This window comes from Rhinolophus sinicus, chromosome 6 (genome assembly GCF_057876585.1).
Source record: "Rhinolophus sinicus isolate RSI-liver-muscle chromosome 6, RSI-T2T, whole genome shotgun sequence".
Classification (NCBI taxonomy): Eukaryota; Metazoa; Chordata; class Mammalia; order Chiroptera; family Rhinolophidae; genus Rhinolophus; species Rhinolophus sinicus.
This window is the reverse complement of record NC_142506.1, coordinates 12,324,680-12,339,895: the sequence shown is the minus strand read 5'-3', so window position 1 is coordinate 12,339,895 and position 15,216 is coordinate 12,324,680. Positions and strand designations below refer to the sequence as shown.

Here is a 15,216-nt window from a genome sequence, read left to right as displayed (position 1 = left end):
TTCTCTCCTAGAGCTTCCAGAAGGAACACAGCCCATGTGAGACTTCTGACCGACAGATAGCAAAATCATAAATAGTTGTTGCTTTGAAGCCAGTCAGTTTGTGGTCATTTGTTACAGTAGGATTGGAAATGAATACAGGAAACTTTACAGACCTGAAGCCTAAAGGAGTGAGGGGAAGGAAAGTATGACCAGAACCCAGTGAGAAAGCTCCATGGAGAGGGTCAACTGACAGCCACGGTGGCTTTCAGGAGAGGGAGGCAGCTAGGCCGTGGCCTGGCAGGGAGGTGTCACCAGGAATAGTCTTCCCCCATCCTGCCTCACCCTCCAGATCTTCTTTTCTTCCTCTCACTGGCCAGATCTAACCAGAAGCTACAGGGAAGGGACCCACAGATGGAAGTCACCGGGGTCAGCCTTCCAGGCCATGAAGGGGGTGGAGAAAGGTGGAGAGTGGGTTTGAAGCAGCAAATAGAAAATATCCAGCCCAGTGTAAGTTACCAAGCTGGGTGGTTTGCTTTTTATCGGGAGCTTATAATAAAGTAGGAAATTTGGAATGGTGCCCTTGCTTACCTCTACCCTTTCTTTTGTGAGTTGTATAGGCTTCTAATTTCTTTGGTTTTACCTCATATTTTTATAGCACAGAATAATGATGTCAGTGCACCTGTTTCTAATATCTAATGCACCCCTCTGTGTGATGTAGCAAGTTTTCAAAGGAAATGATACGAATTAAGGTTAGTCCATCATTTACTATAAATAAAAGACCAAAAAGCAGGTGGCATCACAGTATCACAAATGAATTTATCTGAATTCTTTTTGACACTTCATATTTTGCCCGAAAGCAGAGGTCCCAAAACATCTATCCTTGGATGGACTACATTAGGATTCCCAGGGATGTTTTAAGATGTCACAGATTTGGGGATCTCATCCTTGGAGATTCTGATTTAGCAAGCCTGGAGTAAGGATGGCGGATCTCTTTTTCAAATGTGCCCCCAGAAATGATCACGAGCAACAGGTGCCTTAGATCTGAACCATTTCTTAAGGCAAACTGACAACAGACTTCATAGTTGTGTATTGTGTGAAAGCAGGATTTTTATTCATCTTAAACCTACCTTCCACAAAAGATTACCCGGTTCTACTTCCAGTTAGCTAGGTTGTGATTGTAAATAAATCATCAAACACAGTATTGTATGAACAAAAAAGTCCATTAGATTAATAGTATAACTACTATACAGTATAACTACTGTATATACGAGTTCTGACAATGAAGTTCGTGAACTCACCCTAGAGAAAGTGCTACACACCTCATTGCTGAATATCACTACGGTCACCTTTGAAGTACTCCCCTTGGGAAGCTATGCACCGCCGCCAGTGCCTAGTCCACACTTCAAAGCAATTTTGGAACTCTTTTTCTGGAATGGCCATCAGAGCTGTCGTCGTATTACCCTTGATGTCCCGAATGTCATCAAAATGTCTTCCTTTCAATGTTTCCCTTATCTTCAGGTAAAGAAAGAAGTCATTGGGGGCCAGATCAGGTGAGTAGGGAAGGTGTTCCAATACAGTTATTTGTTTACTGGCTAAAAACTCCCTCACAGATGGTGCCGTGTGAGCTGGTGCATTGTCGTGATGCAAGAGCCGTGAATTGTTGGTGAAAACTTCAGGTTGTCTAACTTTTTCCCGCAGCCTTTTCAGCACTTCCAAATAGTAAACTTGGTTAACTGTTTGTCCAGTTGGTACAAATTTATCATGAATAATCCCTCTGATAGCATAAAAAGTTATCAACATCATTGCAACAAGTTCGTGACCTTCATTGTCGGACCTCGTATAGGTAATGAATCGCTGTGGTGTGGAAGCCATTCAACTAGGTCTGTGGATGCCAACATGAATGAATTGTCATGCAGGTTTTTAAGGATTTAGTCTATTGGGAGGGACAACTCTGCAAACAAAGAATTATAACACGGCAAGATCAGGTCTATAATGGGACTATGAACACAGCGCCTCGGGAATTGGAGGCTGATGCTCAGAGGAGGCTTTACAGAAGAGGTGACATTTGAACTGGACCTCGTCGGGAGTGTAGGAGTTGACCAGGCAGACAAGACAGGGGAGGTCATTCTAGATAGTAAGAGCAGCACAGGCAACAGAGGCAAGAAGTAGGTGGCTAGTTTAGGGAACTGCATGGCTTTGGAGGGGCTGGAGCAGAGGATGCTATGGCTTTCGATGAGGTTTTGGGAGAGACAGGGGCTTGATTAGTATAACTGGCCCTGCTGCCGTCGTGGTGAGTTTCAGTGTTAGACCCGTTAATAGGGAGCCTCAAAATGTTTTGAAAAATTATTATAAAAATGACGAAGGAAACTCTTGCCACACTTTCAAACAACCCAGAATTATTTTACATTAAAATGTGAAAGGTGCCTTTCACGGCTTTCTTTTGCATCCATCCAAATTGGTACACCCCCTGCGCCCCCACCACCGCAGAGGTGGCTGTTGTTAATGGTCTGGCGCCTCCTCATGATGTGTTACAAATTTCATTATGTAAAATGTCAAACTTACTGCTATAGACTGAATTCTGTGCCCCTGAAATTCAATGTGTTGAACCTTAACCCCAATGTGACTGTATCTGGAGATAGGGTGTTTAGGAGGAAATTAAGATTAAGTGAATTTGTGACAACATGGATGGATCCTGAGGGGATTTTACTGAGTGAAATAATGAAATATGTCAGAGAAAGACAAATACGGTCTGACCTCACATATCGGTTGCCAGAGAGAGGGAGGTGGAGGAGAGGGGGTGGGTGAAATGGGGAAGGTGGTCAAAAGGTACGAACTTCCAGTTACAACATAAATAAGACCTAGGGCTGTAATACACAGCATGGTGACTATAGTTAATAATAGTGTTGTATATTTGAAAGTTGGTAAGAGAGTGGGTCTTGAAAGTTCTTATCGCAAGAAAAATGTTGTAAATGTTTGTAGTGATATGTGTAGTAATATCATGTTTCTCTGAAAGTAAGACCGGGTTTTATATTAATTTGTGCTCCATTAGGGCTTATTTTCAAGGGATGTCTTATTTTTTTCATGTACAACAATCTACATTTGTTCAATTACAGTCATGTCATCTTCTGGAACATCGTCATAACGTACTAAATGCGTCTATCTGGCTGAGATCTTAACTGGGTCTTATTTTCAGGGTAGGTTTTATTTTCGGGGAAACATGGTAGATGTTCATGGTGGTAATCATTTTGCAGTATATATAAATATCAAATCATTATGTCGTACACTTGAAACTAATATAATGGTATACAGGCACACCTCGGAGATATTGCCAGTTCAGTTCCAGATCACCCCAGTGAAGAAGCGAGTAGTAATCTTTTTTGCTGGTGGAGGGTCTTGCCTTCAATTTGTGAAAAAAGAAAAAAAGAAAAAAGCAACATCGATGAAGTGCAATAAACAATTAAACAAGGTATACCTCTATGTCAATTATATCTCAATAAAAATAAAGATTAAATGAGGTCAGGTGGTCTGCCCTATGAGGCCACAGTGAGAAGGCAGCTGTCTGCAAGCCTGGAAGAGAGCTCTCACTAGAAACTGGACCCTGCCAGACCTTGATGTTGGACTTTCCAGCCTCCAGAACTGTGAAAAAATAAATTTTTGCTGTTTAAGGTCACAGTCTATGGTATTTTTTATGGCAGCCCGAGACTAAGACACCTACCAAAAATAGAAAAAATAGTAAAAAGAATTTTCATTTACATATCACCCGGATTCAACGTTGAATGATTTTAAGCAGGGGCGTGACATGATTAGATATGTGTTCTAGAAAGACCCCTTGGGCAGCAAAGTAGATGTGTTGCAGGGATTCAGGCTAGAGATGAGGAGACAGGTCAAGCACCTCTTGCAAACTTCTAGGCAAGTGATGCTGCTGGCTCTCATGTGGGAAGAAGCAGTGGAGGCGAGAAGGGGATGATCAGGGGGAGATTTAAGAGTAGAATTGAACTACACGTGTTCCAATCATGAAGTCTGTGTTTCATTGAGTCTAAGATGCCATGGCTTGTAAGATGCAGCCTGACTTCAAAGATATAAAGACAAAACGAATGTTCATCTTAGAATTGATAAAATGCATTAGAATTAAAAGATGGAACAGCCAACCACCCTCCCATGGGAACAGTGGACATGCGGTCACAATTTATTAGTGTGTAAAAGAGAAGCACGGTTTTGGTGTCTGGAATCCTGATACACAGTATGGATTAATGAACATGTCTTTTTATGCTTCTCAAGTCGAACTCTTGCTGTTCTTGATTAACGAACATGTTTTGGGCGGGGGTAGGAGGATTTATGTGGCTGGAAAATGTATAGGAGCCTCTCCATTTAACAAAATGCTACCCAGATGTGATGATGTCATTTACAAGACCACAGTCACGCTCGTTTGGGGGCAGCCAAATTCTGTTTATTTAATAAAAATGGATGCTTTGAATGGTGGTGCTAGGGGACCTGGGCCTGCTGCTTCCTTTTCCAGGAGCTCCTTAGGCTTCTGGAGAGAGATTGGATTCCACAGGCAGATGGAGCTATTATCCGTGTTTTCTTCTCCCCAGCAACAGGCTTGCAAGTCTGTAATTACCGAGTACCAGCATCCCTTGTTTTGGAGCTGGACTGGTTATATAAACAACGAGAGCAGGCATAGCTTGCCCAGGCTACCCTTTGAGGACCTGAAATTCCCCTTTGGAGGGTGTGGCATCCAAAACCAAACGAGGCACTTGGCTGAGGGGTAGGGACACAGCTTTCTGCAAAAGAACTGAATGTGGGGTTAAAGGATCAACGTGTCGCGATAGGCCTGAGTCGCACCAGCCAGTGAGCTCACAGCTGCGACCTCATGATGAAGTTTTCTGTCTTTTCTCATTGTAATTGGATTGAAAAATCCATGCAAATGTTTTTAAAAAGTTCAGAGCCAGACTTTTTGGTTGCGAGTTATTTTAGGATTGCATTTTATCGGTTGATGTTTTGGAAAAAGTACTTTCGCCTTCGCATTCCCGCAAGTGCCCAGCAAAATTAGCCATTCTTAACCCCTGCACTACACATTGAGAGCAGCCTCTGGATTTAGACAGTCTAAGTTTGAATTCCACTTCCACTGTGTGTCTGTGGGCAAGCTGTCCACTTCCCTCTTCTGTAATACGGGGATAGTAAATAGTACCTATTTTATAGTCTTGTTAGGATAATCAAGCATTTAGCATGCTTAGAAGGAATGCCTAGTGATTTGATATAAAAATAACAATAATAACTATAATATTGAACACTAGCAAGTGTCCTATTTATTCTGTGCCAGGCACTGTTCTACTTAAAATAGCTCATTTTACCATCCTATGAGGTAGGTGCTGGTGTTATTCCCATTTTATAGATGAAGAAATGGAAACACAGAAAAGTCTATTCAATATAAGTTTTGTTGCGTCTCTGCTAAACCTCATCTAGACTTGATTGTGGAATATGAAAGCTATTGGTTTGTATGCCTGGCTCTCGCCCGTCAATATGTGGGTGCCTCAAATATGACTCTAGCTGTCTTTTTTGACTTGGTAGACATAGGGCCAGATACACAGCAGGTAAATAATACTGTATATATGAGGTCTGACAATTAAAATTGTTCGCGAACTCATCCTAGAAAAAGTTCTACATACCTCATTGCTGAATATCACTACAGTCACCTTCGAAGTACTTCTCTTGGGAAATAATACATTCTCCTTAGGAATAAATTTGAACTAGCTTACTGGGAAGTCTCAGTTTGAGATATAAACGTGAATTTTTTTTTTTTTTCCAGTATTGACTCCCAGCCATCTCATATGGCTTTTCTTGAGGCTTCATGGGAATGTCTCCCTTGAATACCTTCAGGCCATCTTAATAGCTTTTCATCTCCTATTGGTTATAAGTGGTCTCACTCCAGTATCTCAGCCTCAGTCTGCTTTATTTTATAACTTCTCTCTCAGATCTGACCTGTAGCACTCCACATGGGTGGTTGCAGTGTGAGGTAAAACCAATGATAAGTTAATGGGATCTGTCCAAAAATTGGCCAAAAAGTTCAAAATGATCACAACTATTTTGAAATATGGTTTATATCCATCATTCCTGATGATGGCTCTCCCAAGTGTTCATTATGCTTTGAAATATTAGTTAGTAAAAATGGTGCTTGCCTATCCTTCATAAATACACATATATTGGGTTTGTGCTTAAAAATTTTTTACTGATGGGATGGGTGGAGAGGCTGGTTCAAACAATAAACAAATGATAGATTTGCAGGGGTGGAGGGAGCGGGTCATTGATTTACTCATCATGCCTCTCTTTATAGACAGTGACGGCTACATGGTTTTTCTGCCCGGAGCACACGATGCAAAAACAAAACGGAAAGTAGACTTGTGATCCATAAGAACGAATGTTTATATGAAGCTTAGTATGGGCTAATCGCTGCTCTAACCACACAAAATGTATTAATCACATAAAATGCATCGATTCAATTACTCCTCACAGCAGCACTATGATGCAGGTACTGTCATTATCCCCATTTCACAGACAAGGGGACTGAAGCACGTCAGGGTTTAACACTGTGTCTGATACAGCTAGGAAGTGGTGGAGTGGTGTTTGAACCCAGACAGTTTGGCTTCAGATTCTTTCCTCTTGACTGCTGCGCTGCCACTCTGAAAGCCGTAGGGGTGCCTTGGAATAAGTTTGAAACTAAGAAAAAGCTAAATATTAAAGATAATTAAAACAATTCAATGCAAGTTAAAAGTACGAAGAAGAGGAGCCACTGAAACCCTTGTATGTGGGTTAGGAGTGACTGTTTTGTTGCGCTCTTTGGCATCTGCCAAAGATGATTTCTCAGGATGTGGTAGTTGGCTGACTGCCTCTTGCAGCCACTAGATTCTGCTCTCCCTCTGGATTTTCTCCTTTTCCCTCCTGCCCTCTGAAGCCTTCCTCTAGATTTTTCTTGCCCTTGTTCTCTTTCTACTGTGTTTCCCCCCATATAGCAAAATAAGACCGGGTCTTATATATTATATAATATAATATAATATAATATAATATAATATAATATAATATATAATATATAATACTGGGTCTTATATTAATTTTTGCTCCAAAAGATGCATTAGAGCTGATTGTCCGGCTAGGTCTTATTTTTGGGGAAACACGGTCGGAGCTTGTATTAGTCAGGGTTCTCCAGGGGAACAGAACCAATGGGATGTGTCTGCCTGTCTATGTCTGTATGTCTATCTATCTATCTATCCATCCATCCATCTACCATGTTTCCCCCGAAAATAAGACTTACCGAGACCATCAGCTCTAATACACCTTTTGGAGCAAAAATTAATATAAGACCTGATATTATATTATATTATATTATATTATATTATATTATATTATACCTAGTCTTATATTAAAATGAGACTGGGTCTTATATTAATTTTTGCTCCAAAAGATGCATTAGAACTGATGGTTCAGCTAGGTCTTATTTTCGTGGAAACATGGTATCTATCTATCTATCTATCTATCTATCTATCTATCTATCTATTATTTATCCAGATACAGAATATAATATCCAATTTTAAGGACCCTTGTGATGACATTGGGCCCACCCAGATAGTGCAGGGTAATCTCGCCATCTCAAAGCGCTTAATTTAATCACACATGGAATTTCCCTTTTGCCACATAACACCATGTGTTCACAGGTTCTGTGGACAGCTGTGGGAACCCCTATTTTGCCTACCATAGTAGCCTTATGATTTCCATTTAAAATAAGTAATTAGAATAAGATATGATTTTTAAATGGAAAGGTATAATAATTTTACTGATTTTCACAATGTTAAAGTCTTTTAGAGAATTTGAGACACACTTATGCTTAACTTATTAAATTTATAAGTTATTAATTTTCTTGGGAATGTTTTGCTTATTAGAGTCGAAGCTTATCTGAGCAGGTATTTGAAGTGCTTGTAAAAAGGCAAATTCATTAGATGTATATATAATTGAAGCTTTAAAACATTTAAAGGAATTTTTATTAAGTTTGTTAAAGTGACTTGTTTTGAAAGGGACTGTAGCATGTTCAATGTGAGTTGATCAAACGGTAAAAGAAGGCCCTGTTATTTTGTATGAAAATTTACTAGACTTGTAAAGATTTAGTTGAACTTAAAAGAAACTTTCATGAAAACTGGGTCTCCACATTTGTTACTTTATCAACCACCATTAATTTTTAACCAAGAAACTATGCACATCAAATGTAAGCTGATTCTTATTCTAGTTGATGTGGTTATAAGTGAGACTTTCAAAAGCATTTTATGAATATGTGTGGGTTCATTCATTCATTCAGCCCTGGCACAGTGATGGGTACTATGACACAGCCACAAATAAGACTACAATGTTATGGGAGATGAGATTTACTCAGTTGGAGGAGGCTTCAGCAAGCAGGTGGCCTGAAGGAGCAATAGACGCCTACCAGGCTGAGGGGCAGGGGAACAGCATTCTAGGGGGGTGGAACAGCCTGAGCAAAGAATGCATGGGATATTCTTGGAATGGTACAATTTTGTGATCCCGGTAGAAATTTGAAAAAAAAAAAAAAAAGATCTCTCATGAACCTTTTATGTCATTTTCTGATGGAGAGTTCGTGGCAGGATCAGGGTATGTTCCAGAGTGAAAGTATAGAGTAAGTCAGTCATCCACAGGTAAATCACCTGAGCAGATCCCACCCAACTGGCAATGCAGTGCAATTCCTAACCCGATTTTCAGAGTCTTGTTGCTCAGGGAATCATATTCGCTAACATTTATTGAACTCATATTATGTGCCCGGCTCCAAGCACTTTACAGTGTTAGTTCACTTACCCCTCAGAGCTATAAGAAATCGATTTATTATCATGACTTTTAGAGTCAAGGAAATTGAGACAGAGAGGAGTTAAGTAAGGTGACAAAGGTCACACTGCAGGTAAGTGGCAGGACCATGCTCTGAACCTTGCACAGCCAGTTCCTCTTTCTGGAATGCTCATGCCCTTATTCTGCTGAGGCCGGCTCCTTCTCCCCTTTCAGGTCCCAGCTTCAGCACCATTTTCTCGGAGAGGACCCCTGCTCAGCCTATCTTAAGTAGGTCCCCCTTGTTATTCTGCATCTCAGACCCTTTATTCCCTTCATAGCACTTATTACAAATTAAATTCTTTTCCTCCTTTTTTTGTCTTTCCCACTAGAGTCGAAGTTCCATGAAGGCAGGGACCTTACCTGTCTTGTTGACCATCCTATCGTCGTACCTTGCACAGAGTCTAGCATATAGTAGTAGTCAGTCAACAATTGTCTGTTGATGAGTTCATTGATATTGACTTCCAAGTTTATTATTCCCTAATCATTGTACTATCCAGACAATACGTGGAAATATCCCCTTTCCTGTATTATATGCTGTATTATTGACTCAGGTTGGTACTCAGCAGCAAGCTTCTGTTTCTATGTATTCCTAGAAATGGTACAACAGTGATCAGTTTCTGGGAGAAGGAATATAAGCCTCGCTAGGTGAAAGATAAACATACTCAGTATGATCAAAAGCCAACTTGAATTGACACACACTAAAAATGTACCAGTGTATGTTGTTGGAAAAAAACATTTATTGCAATTCAGTGTCAAAAATTTCTTACAAAAATATGCCACCGTCTGGTACAAACAACTATAAAAAAAATCAGTTCCTCATGCAAGAAAAGTGTGCAAATAATTTATACAGAAGGACTCAGCTCACACAATATTAAATAAACACCTTTGCATGTAATTGGTCTAACCTTACACTTTTAGTTACAATGTGCATCCCCCTCTTTCCCCATAGCATTTTTCATTAAAAAGGTAAAGGCTCTAAGCTTAGGACATGGAATTTAATATACACCCCCTTTAGCCAGGGTGACTGGCACTTGGTAGAATAAAGATGGCACCAAGTGTAGAGTACCAACCGCGTGGAGCTTTCTGTTTAACAGGCTGGTGTATCGTTAATTAAACAAACATTTCTATACTCAAAGACAGAAAAAGTCGTGTTCAAACTCCAGAAGTAATGTTGTAGCAGATGGCGTTTCAAGAAGTTCAGAGTTTTGGAGCAGCCATCCATTTTTGGCCAAATGGAGCAGGGCCTACGTTTTGAGAGATTTTTCAGGAAGCTTTGTTTGCTGAGTGAATTCAAGGACACTTTGAAAAATATCCAGCAGACAAAGTCATGGATCTTGTGATCCCTTGCTCCTTGCTGCCTCATGGAAGATGAGGTTAGCAGAGAGTGAACTTCCACTGGAATGGAAGCTCCCGGGATGGTATCCACAACAGGTACCGGAGGACAGGGAAACGGAGAGGATGGATTAAATGTACCTCTTAGTCTAGGGGAGAGGAAATACCTGCTTGGTAATCAGCAGAACCTCAGTTTCTAGAAAGTAAGCCAGCTGCTCAGCCATTATCTGTCCTAAGGGCCACCTTTGTAATTAAAATGTTAAGTACCCAGGGAAAAATAAATTTGTCAAAGCATGCTGCTCACTTTATGGCAAGCAGATTGCACTCACTAGAATGCTGCACTTATAACAGAGTCAGAAGTCTCTCAGAAACGTTAGGTGGCTCCTTAACTTTTCCAGAAAGAATCAGGGACTTAACAGATTTGGAAAAGTTAACGGCCAGATGCCTAACACTGGACCTTCCACAGTGAAAGGTCTTGAGAAGAAGCAGGTCGGGTGTCACGTGTCTCCAGCCACACCGAAAGGTGCTGGGGAAGGGGGCACACAAGCAAGGCCTCAGGTTTACCCTCAGGTTCACCACTGAGTTCCAGGAGGGCTGAGGCATGTCCCCTGAATATTCTGGACCTGCCATGTCTTCTTGAAAGTCAGAGAGAGTGCCAGATGTCACCATGCTAATCTCCCTTCCAGCACTGAAGTCTGGGGTAAGAGTTTCCTTCTCTTGGAAAACCACAGAGGGTTTACTTTCCTTAACAAAACAGAGAAGAAAGCATCTACAGAAAACAATGAGTTGAAAGAAATTACGATTTTGTTTGTTGAAGACATCAAGAGCCCAAGATATATCAGACTCACGTGTCTGCATTTGCCTAACGGTGCAGGGTGTTTCTGAGGTCTTCTTAAACACTAATAGGATTTTAGGTCCGCATCCAGTCAGAAGGGACGGATCACAGACTCAGATAGTTGGAAACAGATTAAAAAAAAACCAAAACAACAGATGTCAACATAGAAACTGATATAGTTTAGTTAGAAAAAATTCACACATAAAATTACAGTTAAAAAAATTCACACATAAAATAGAGTGTTGGCCATAGCAAGATATCACTGCCCTACAGCCTGGCAGAAAAATATAAACTCTGGTGCATATTTTATGATAAACATTGTATTGAACGCTAAGGATGATAAACTGTTGAACATGTCTTGAAATGATTGACCTTCTTGTACATCACATCACTTGCTTAGACAAATGAAATTCCAAACTCTTTCTCTTCTCCCACATAAAAACAACAGGAACACGGAGCCTCTGTTAATAGCAAGCTCATCATGAACAAGTTTTTGAATCCACCAAGATGAGAACTGAGGCAATAATGCAATATGCACTCATCGGCTTACTTCACCATCGCCAAGTGAAGCCTGCTCTTGTGTTGACTTTTGCAGTGGACATCTAGCTCATCTAAAATATCTCCTCCAACCCACTTCCATGTAAAATTGATCACCACTAAAATGTCATCGTTGCACAGTGCCCCCCCCCCCCCGGGGATGTTTTTACCTGTAGTTTCTGCCACTCATTCTCCCACGTGACTGATCCATCTGTTCAAAGGAACATCATTGAGTAATAATGCTATCTAGTTTAAAATGTCATTGGACTTTTTTCTGGATCTTGCTCTGGAGTGAGGGTTCCTAAGCTTCAGAGTCCCTCTCCTCAAATGCTGTGCTTTGTTCTCAAGAAACTCTAGGCTCATTGCTCAGAAACCTTTGAGTTGGACCGAATTTTATAACATCCCTCCATAGGGATGTTGGCACCCATTGCCCTGGACAAAACTCTTTTCTTTTCTGAAAGTTGAAATTACTTCACATTAGGTATCAATTTCAAATTCTGTGTCACAGGGTTGGGATGGGGGTAGGTCCGTACAGCAGCGAGAGTAGAGCATTCTGTCTCTTCCAGCAATTTCCATTGTCATGTCCCCTTCTGGCTTTTAGACTAGCAGTTCTGAGACAGGGATTCTCTGTTTTTTGATTTTCAGTTCAGGTTGTCCTGGGAGGATTTGACAATAGATATTTTATAGATGATTAATGCCCAGGGAACAAGAATTTTCTTTTTACCTCACTTTACTTATACAGGAGGTTCTGGCCATGCTTCCCAGCTACCCTGTGGCACTAAAAGCTGCCCCGTGCCCACAAAGCTCATCCCGCTGTCCTCACACAAACCACACGACCAAAGATATGCCATTTCTATTCCCTTCCCTCTCCCTCTCCACCTGCCATTTCCTTTCTTATTCTCCACTTCCAGTAAAAGAGAGCCACAAATGTCGGTTTCTTTTTTTTTTTTTCCCTTCAAAATTTCCCTCGACTCTGTCACACACCACCACCAATAATGCCAGGGGAGGTGGGCGAGCCCAGAGGCACCATCGAGGTAATCACTGTGGACAACCATAACCCTGTCACTTATTTATATAGGGACCATGTCGCACTGAGGCATCTTGCTGCTTGGCGCACGGTGCACAATCACGAACATGGCGGACAGTCCAAAGGAGACCGGTTCGCCAGCTTTGGGCTTACAGTCCAGAGCAGGCAATGCTTCTGGGCCTGCAAACCTGAAGGTGCTGAGGGGCTTCCACCAACTTGGTCAGCACGAAGGGGCAGAGATCAGGAGTTGGTGGGAAGATGTGGAAAGCCTTGCATAAACCTCCAATTATCCGAGTCAAAGGTTCCAGAGTTCTCATAGCAACAATAGAGCCAGCTCCATCCCTCACACATTTAAGGCAGCTGAGACATTTGAGAGAGCCTGTCTGACTTATAGAAGGTCTAGGTTTTTCATTCTCAGTGTGACCTTGAGTCGGGGAGGCGGGGTGGGGGGGGGGGAGAGAGCAAAACACACCTCTCAGTATTACAATGGTTTGTGGCCCTCCAAAGCTCAAGCTTACCCACCAAGATTTTATTGTTTAATCTTTAATTTTTCTCATGAGGGAGAATTTAAATTCAATTTGATTTTTTTCTTCTTGGAGGGTGATAATGAAAAAATACTGAGAAACCCTGGTGTAGGCACACACACTGCAAAGTGAGGAGCATTCACTGGTTGGCGTCCCTTCCAAACGCAGGTACTTGGGTTGCGTGTTCAGGGAAGGGGATGAAGAGGCCTTGCGGTGCTAGCTGGTCCCTGGGCTGGTTTCTGTACACATTTAATTATCTTTGCCCTCTCCAGGTCACCCCAAGTTTAATCCCTAAGAATTCACTCTTCTTCAACGTGAATGTGAAGCAACTTCCTATTTCTGCTTCACGTATTTGCCTAGGTACATGCAGGGTGGTAGTTTTATTTACAAAAAAAAGAAAGAAAAAAGGCAAAGCAAATACAACGGCAAGAATATGTACATTGTTGTAGAAAAGCAAAGTTCTATAAAAAGTAAAAAACAAAAACACTCCCTACCCCCTCCCAGGAATATTTGACACGAAACTCTCTAAAGCCTGAGATTTCCTTTCCTCCACATAGTTACCTGCTGGTCTTTGCCTAGCAAGATGGCCTGGGGTATGGAGCAATTTGAGGATGAACTCACAGCATCTCTGTTCCCTATTTGGCTGGAACGCCAGGCTTTATTTTATCATCCCTGTGTGAAGCCCTAGCTCAGGCTGACTATGTTTTGATGTAGGATGGAAAGGAAAGAAAGCTCCTCAGCTCATCACCCGCCAAGAGGAACGGCAGCTGGTAAAACGTTTCACTGATATGTCAATCCTGTGTCACAAGACTTTATCAGCACTCTGGCTCCGACCAGTCCACAGAGATACACTTATGCTTATCCGTGAAGATACCCCAGGAAGCAGACAAGCCAAGAAATTAAACAGGAATAAGAAAGTCTTCACAGCTATGGGGTGACTGATTCTATCTTTTCTGCAGCAGCACTTCCTCTAGGGCTGTTTTTAATTGGCCTTAGGTTGCCCTGAGGGAGCTACGACATGAAAGGAAAAAAGGCCTAAGTGTTTTGTGGTTGTTCTAGGAAAGAGGCAACCCCGAGGAGTGCCCCATTTGCCTAAAAAAGAACACAATGAGGATTGCTTCCAAGCTCCCTTCCCATTTTAAATCACTTTTGTATATGATGAAAAAACAAACATAGACACTGCCTACTGGACAATGCACTTTGTCAGAGAGATCACTGTATACTTTCCGAGGTAGACTATTGTGTGATATCTTCGTAAGATAAGGCCCTATGCCCACATGGGTTTAAGATGGGTACTTCTGTTGCCTTTTCAAAACAAACCCCAAATCAAAACCAAAAACCCAGAAAATTCTCATCTGTAGTTTTTCTTCTTCTTCTTTTTTCTTCTTTTTTTTTAAAAAAACACATTTTCACGTTGTAAACAAAGCATGTTCTACCTTGTACTCGAGCTTTGCCCTTCGCTTCCACGTCTCTGGGAAACTATACAGGATTTTCAGTGAACATCAAGAGAATTCCGTTTTCATCGATGAAATAGAACTCCTGCCCTTACAGTCTTGCTGGCAAATCGTTAGGAAAAAGAGTTTACAGTATTTCCACTTTTCCATACCAATTCTAATGAGAAGTCCATATTCTTAAATTCCCAGCCAGCGCCTGTGTCTCTCTCCTCCAACGTCCTCTCCACGACTTATCTCAGAAGCTTCGAGCCAATGTTTAAAATGTACACTATTTACAAATGAAGTGTCCAACTCTGTATTCCCAACCAATCAGCAGGGGAACCCTTCTGAAGTGTTGTCATGTGCTGGGATTCAGAACTTGAACAAGTTGATAAAGTCCTGGGGTGAAAGTGAAACGGAGCAGCTCTCTGGGTTATTGGCTGTGCACGGGTGGTCAGTGCCCTGGAAAGGAACGGAATGGTCAGGTTTGAGTTCTCAGAAGCATCTTGTTGGCTTGGAGCACCGTAAGCCATTGCCCAACTCAAAACAACATTCTTCTGCCAAGAATGCCATAAGGACTGGAAAAAACAAAAGAGCTGCGTGTGTGTGCGCGCGCGCACTTGTGCACAAAGAGATGGGAGAATTTGAGGATGGGTGGTTGCAGGAAAAAAA

General features: G+C 41.5%; 2 protein-coding genes across 3 annotated transcripts in view; one reads left to right on the top strand and one right to left on the bottom strand.

The window, feature by feature from the left end:
• The window catches only part of NTAQ1 (N-terminal glutamine amidase 1), a 213,821-nt gene that overhangs the window by 37,609 nt on the left and 160,996 nt on the right, over positions 1–15,216 (top strand). The gene's annotated exons all lie outside the window — the stretch shown is intronic.
• FBXO32 (F-box protein 32) overlaps positions 9,574–15,216 on the bottom strand; it is a 34,470-nt gene continuing 28,827 nt past the window's right edge. Inside the window, exon 9 of the mRNA XM_019719616.3 lies at positions 9,574–15,006. Coding sequence (XP_019575175.1) covers positions 14,917–15,006 — 90 coding nt within the window. The 3' untranslated portion in view covers positions 9,574–14,916. The remainder of the gene's footprint in view (positions 15,007–15,216) is intronic.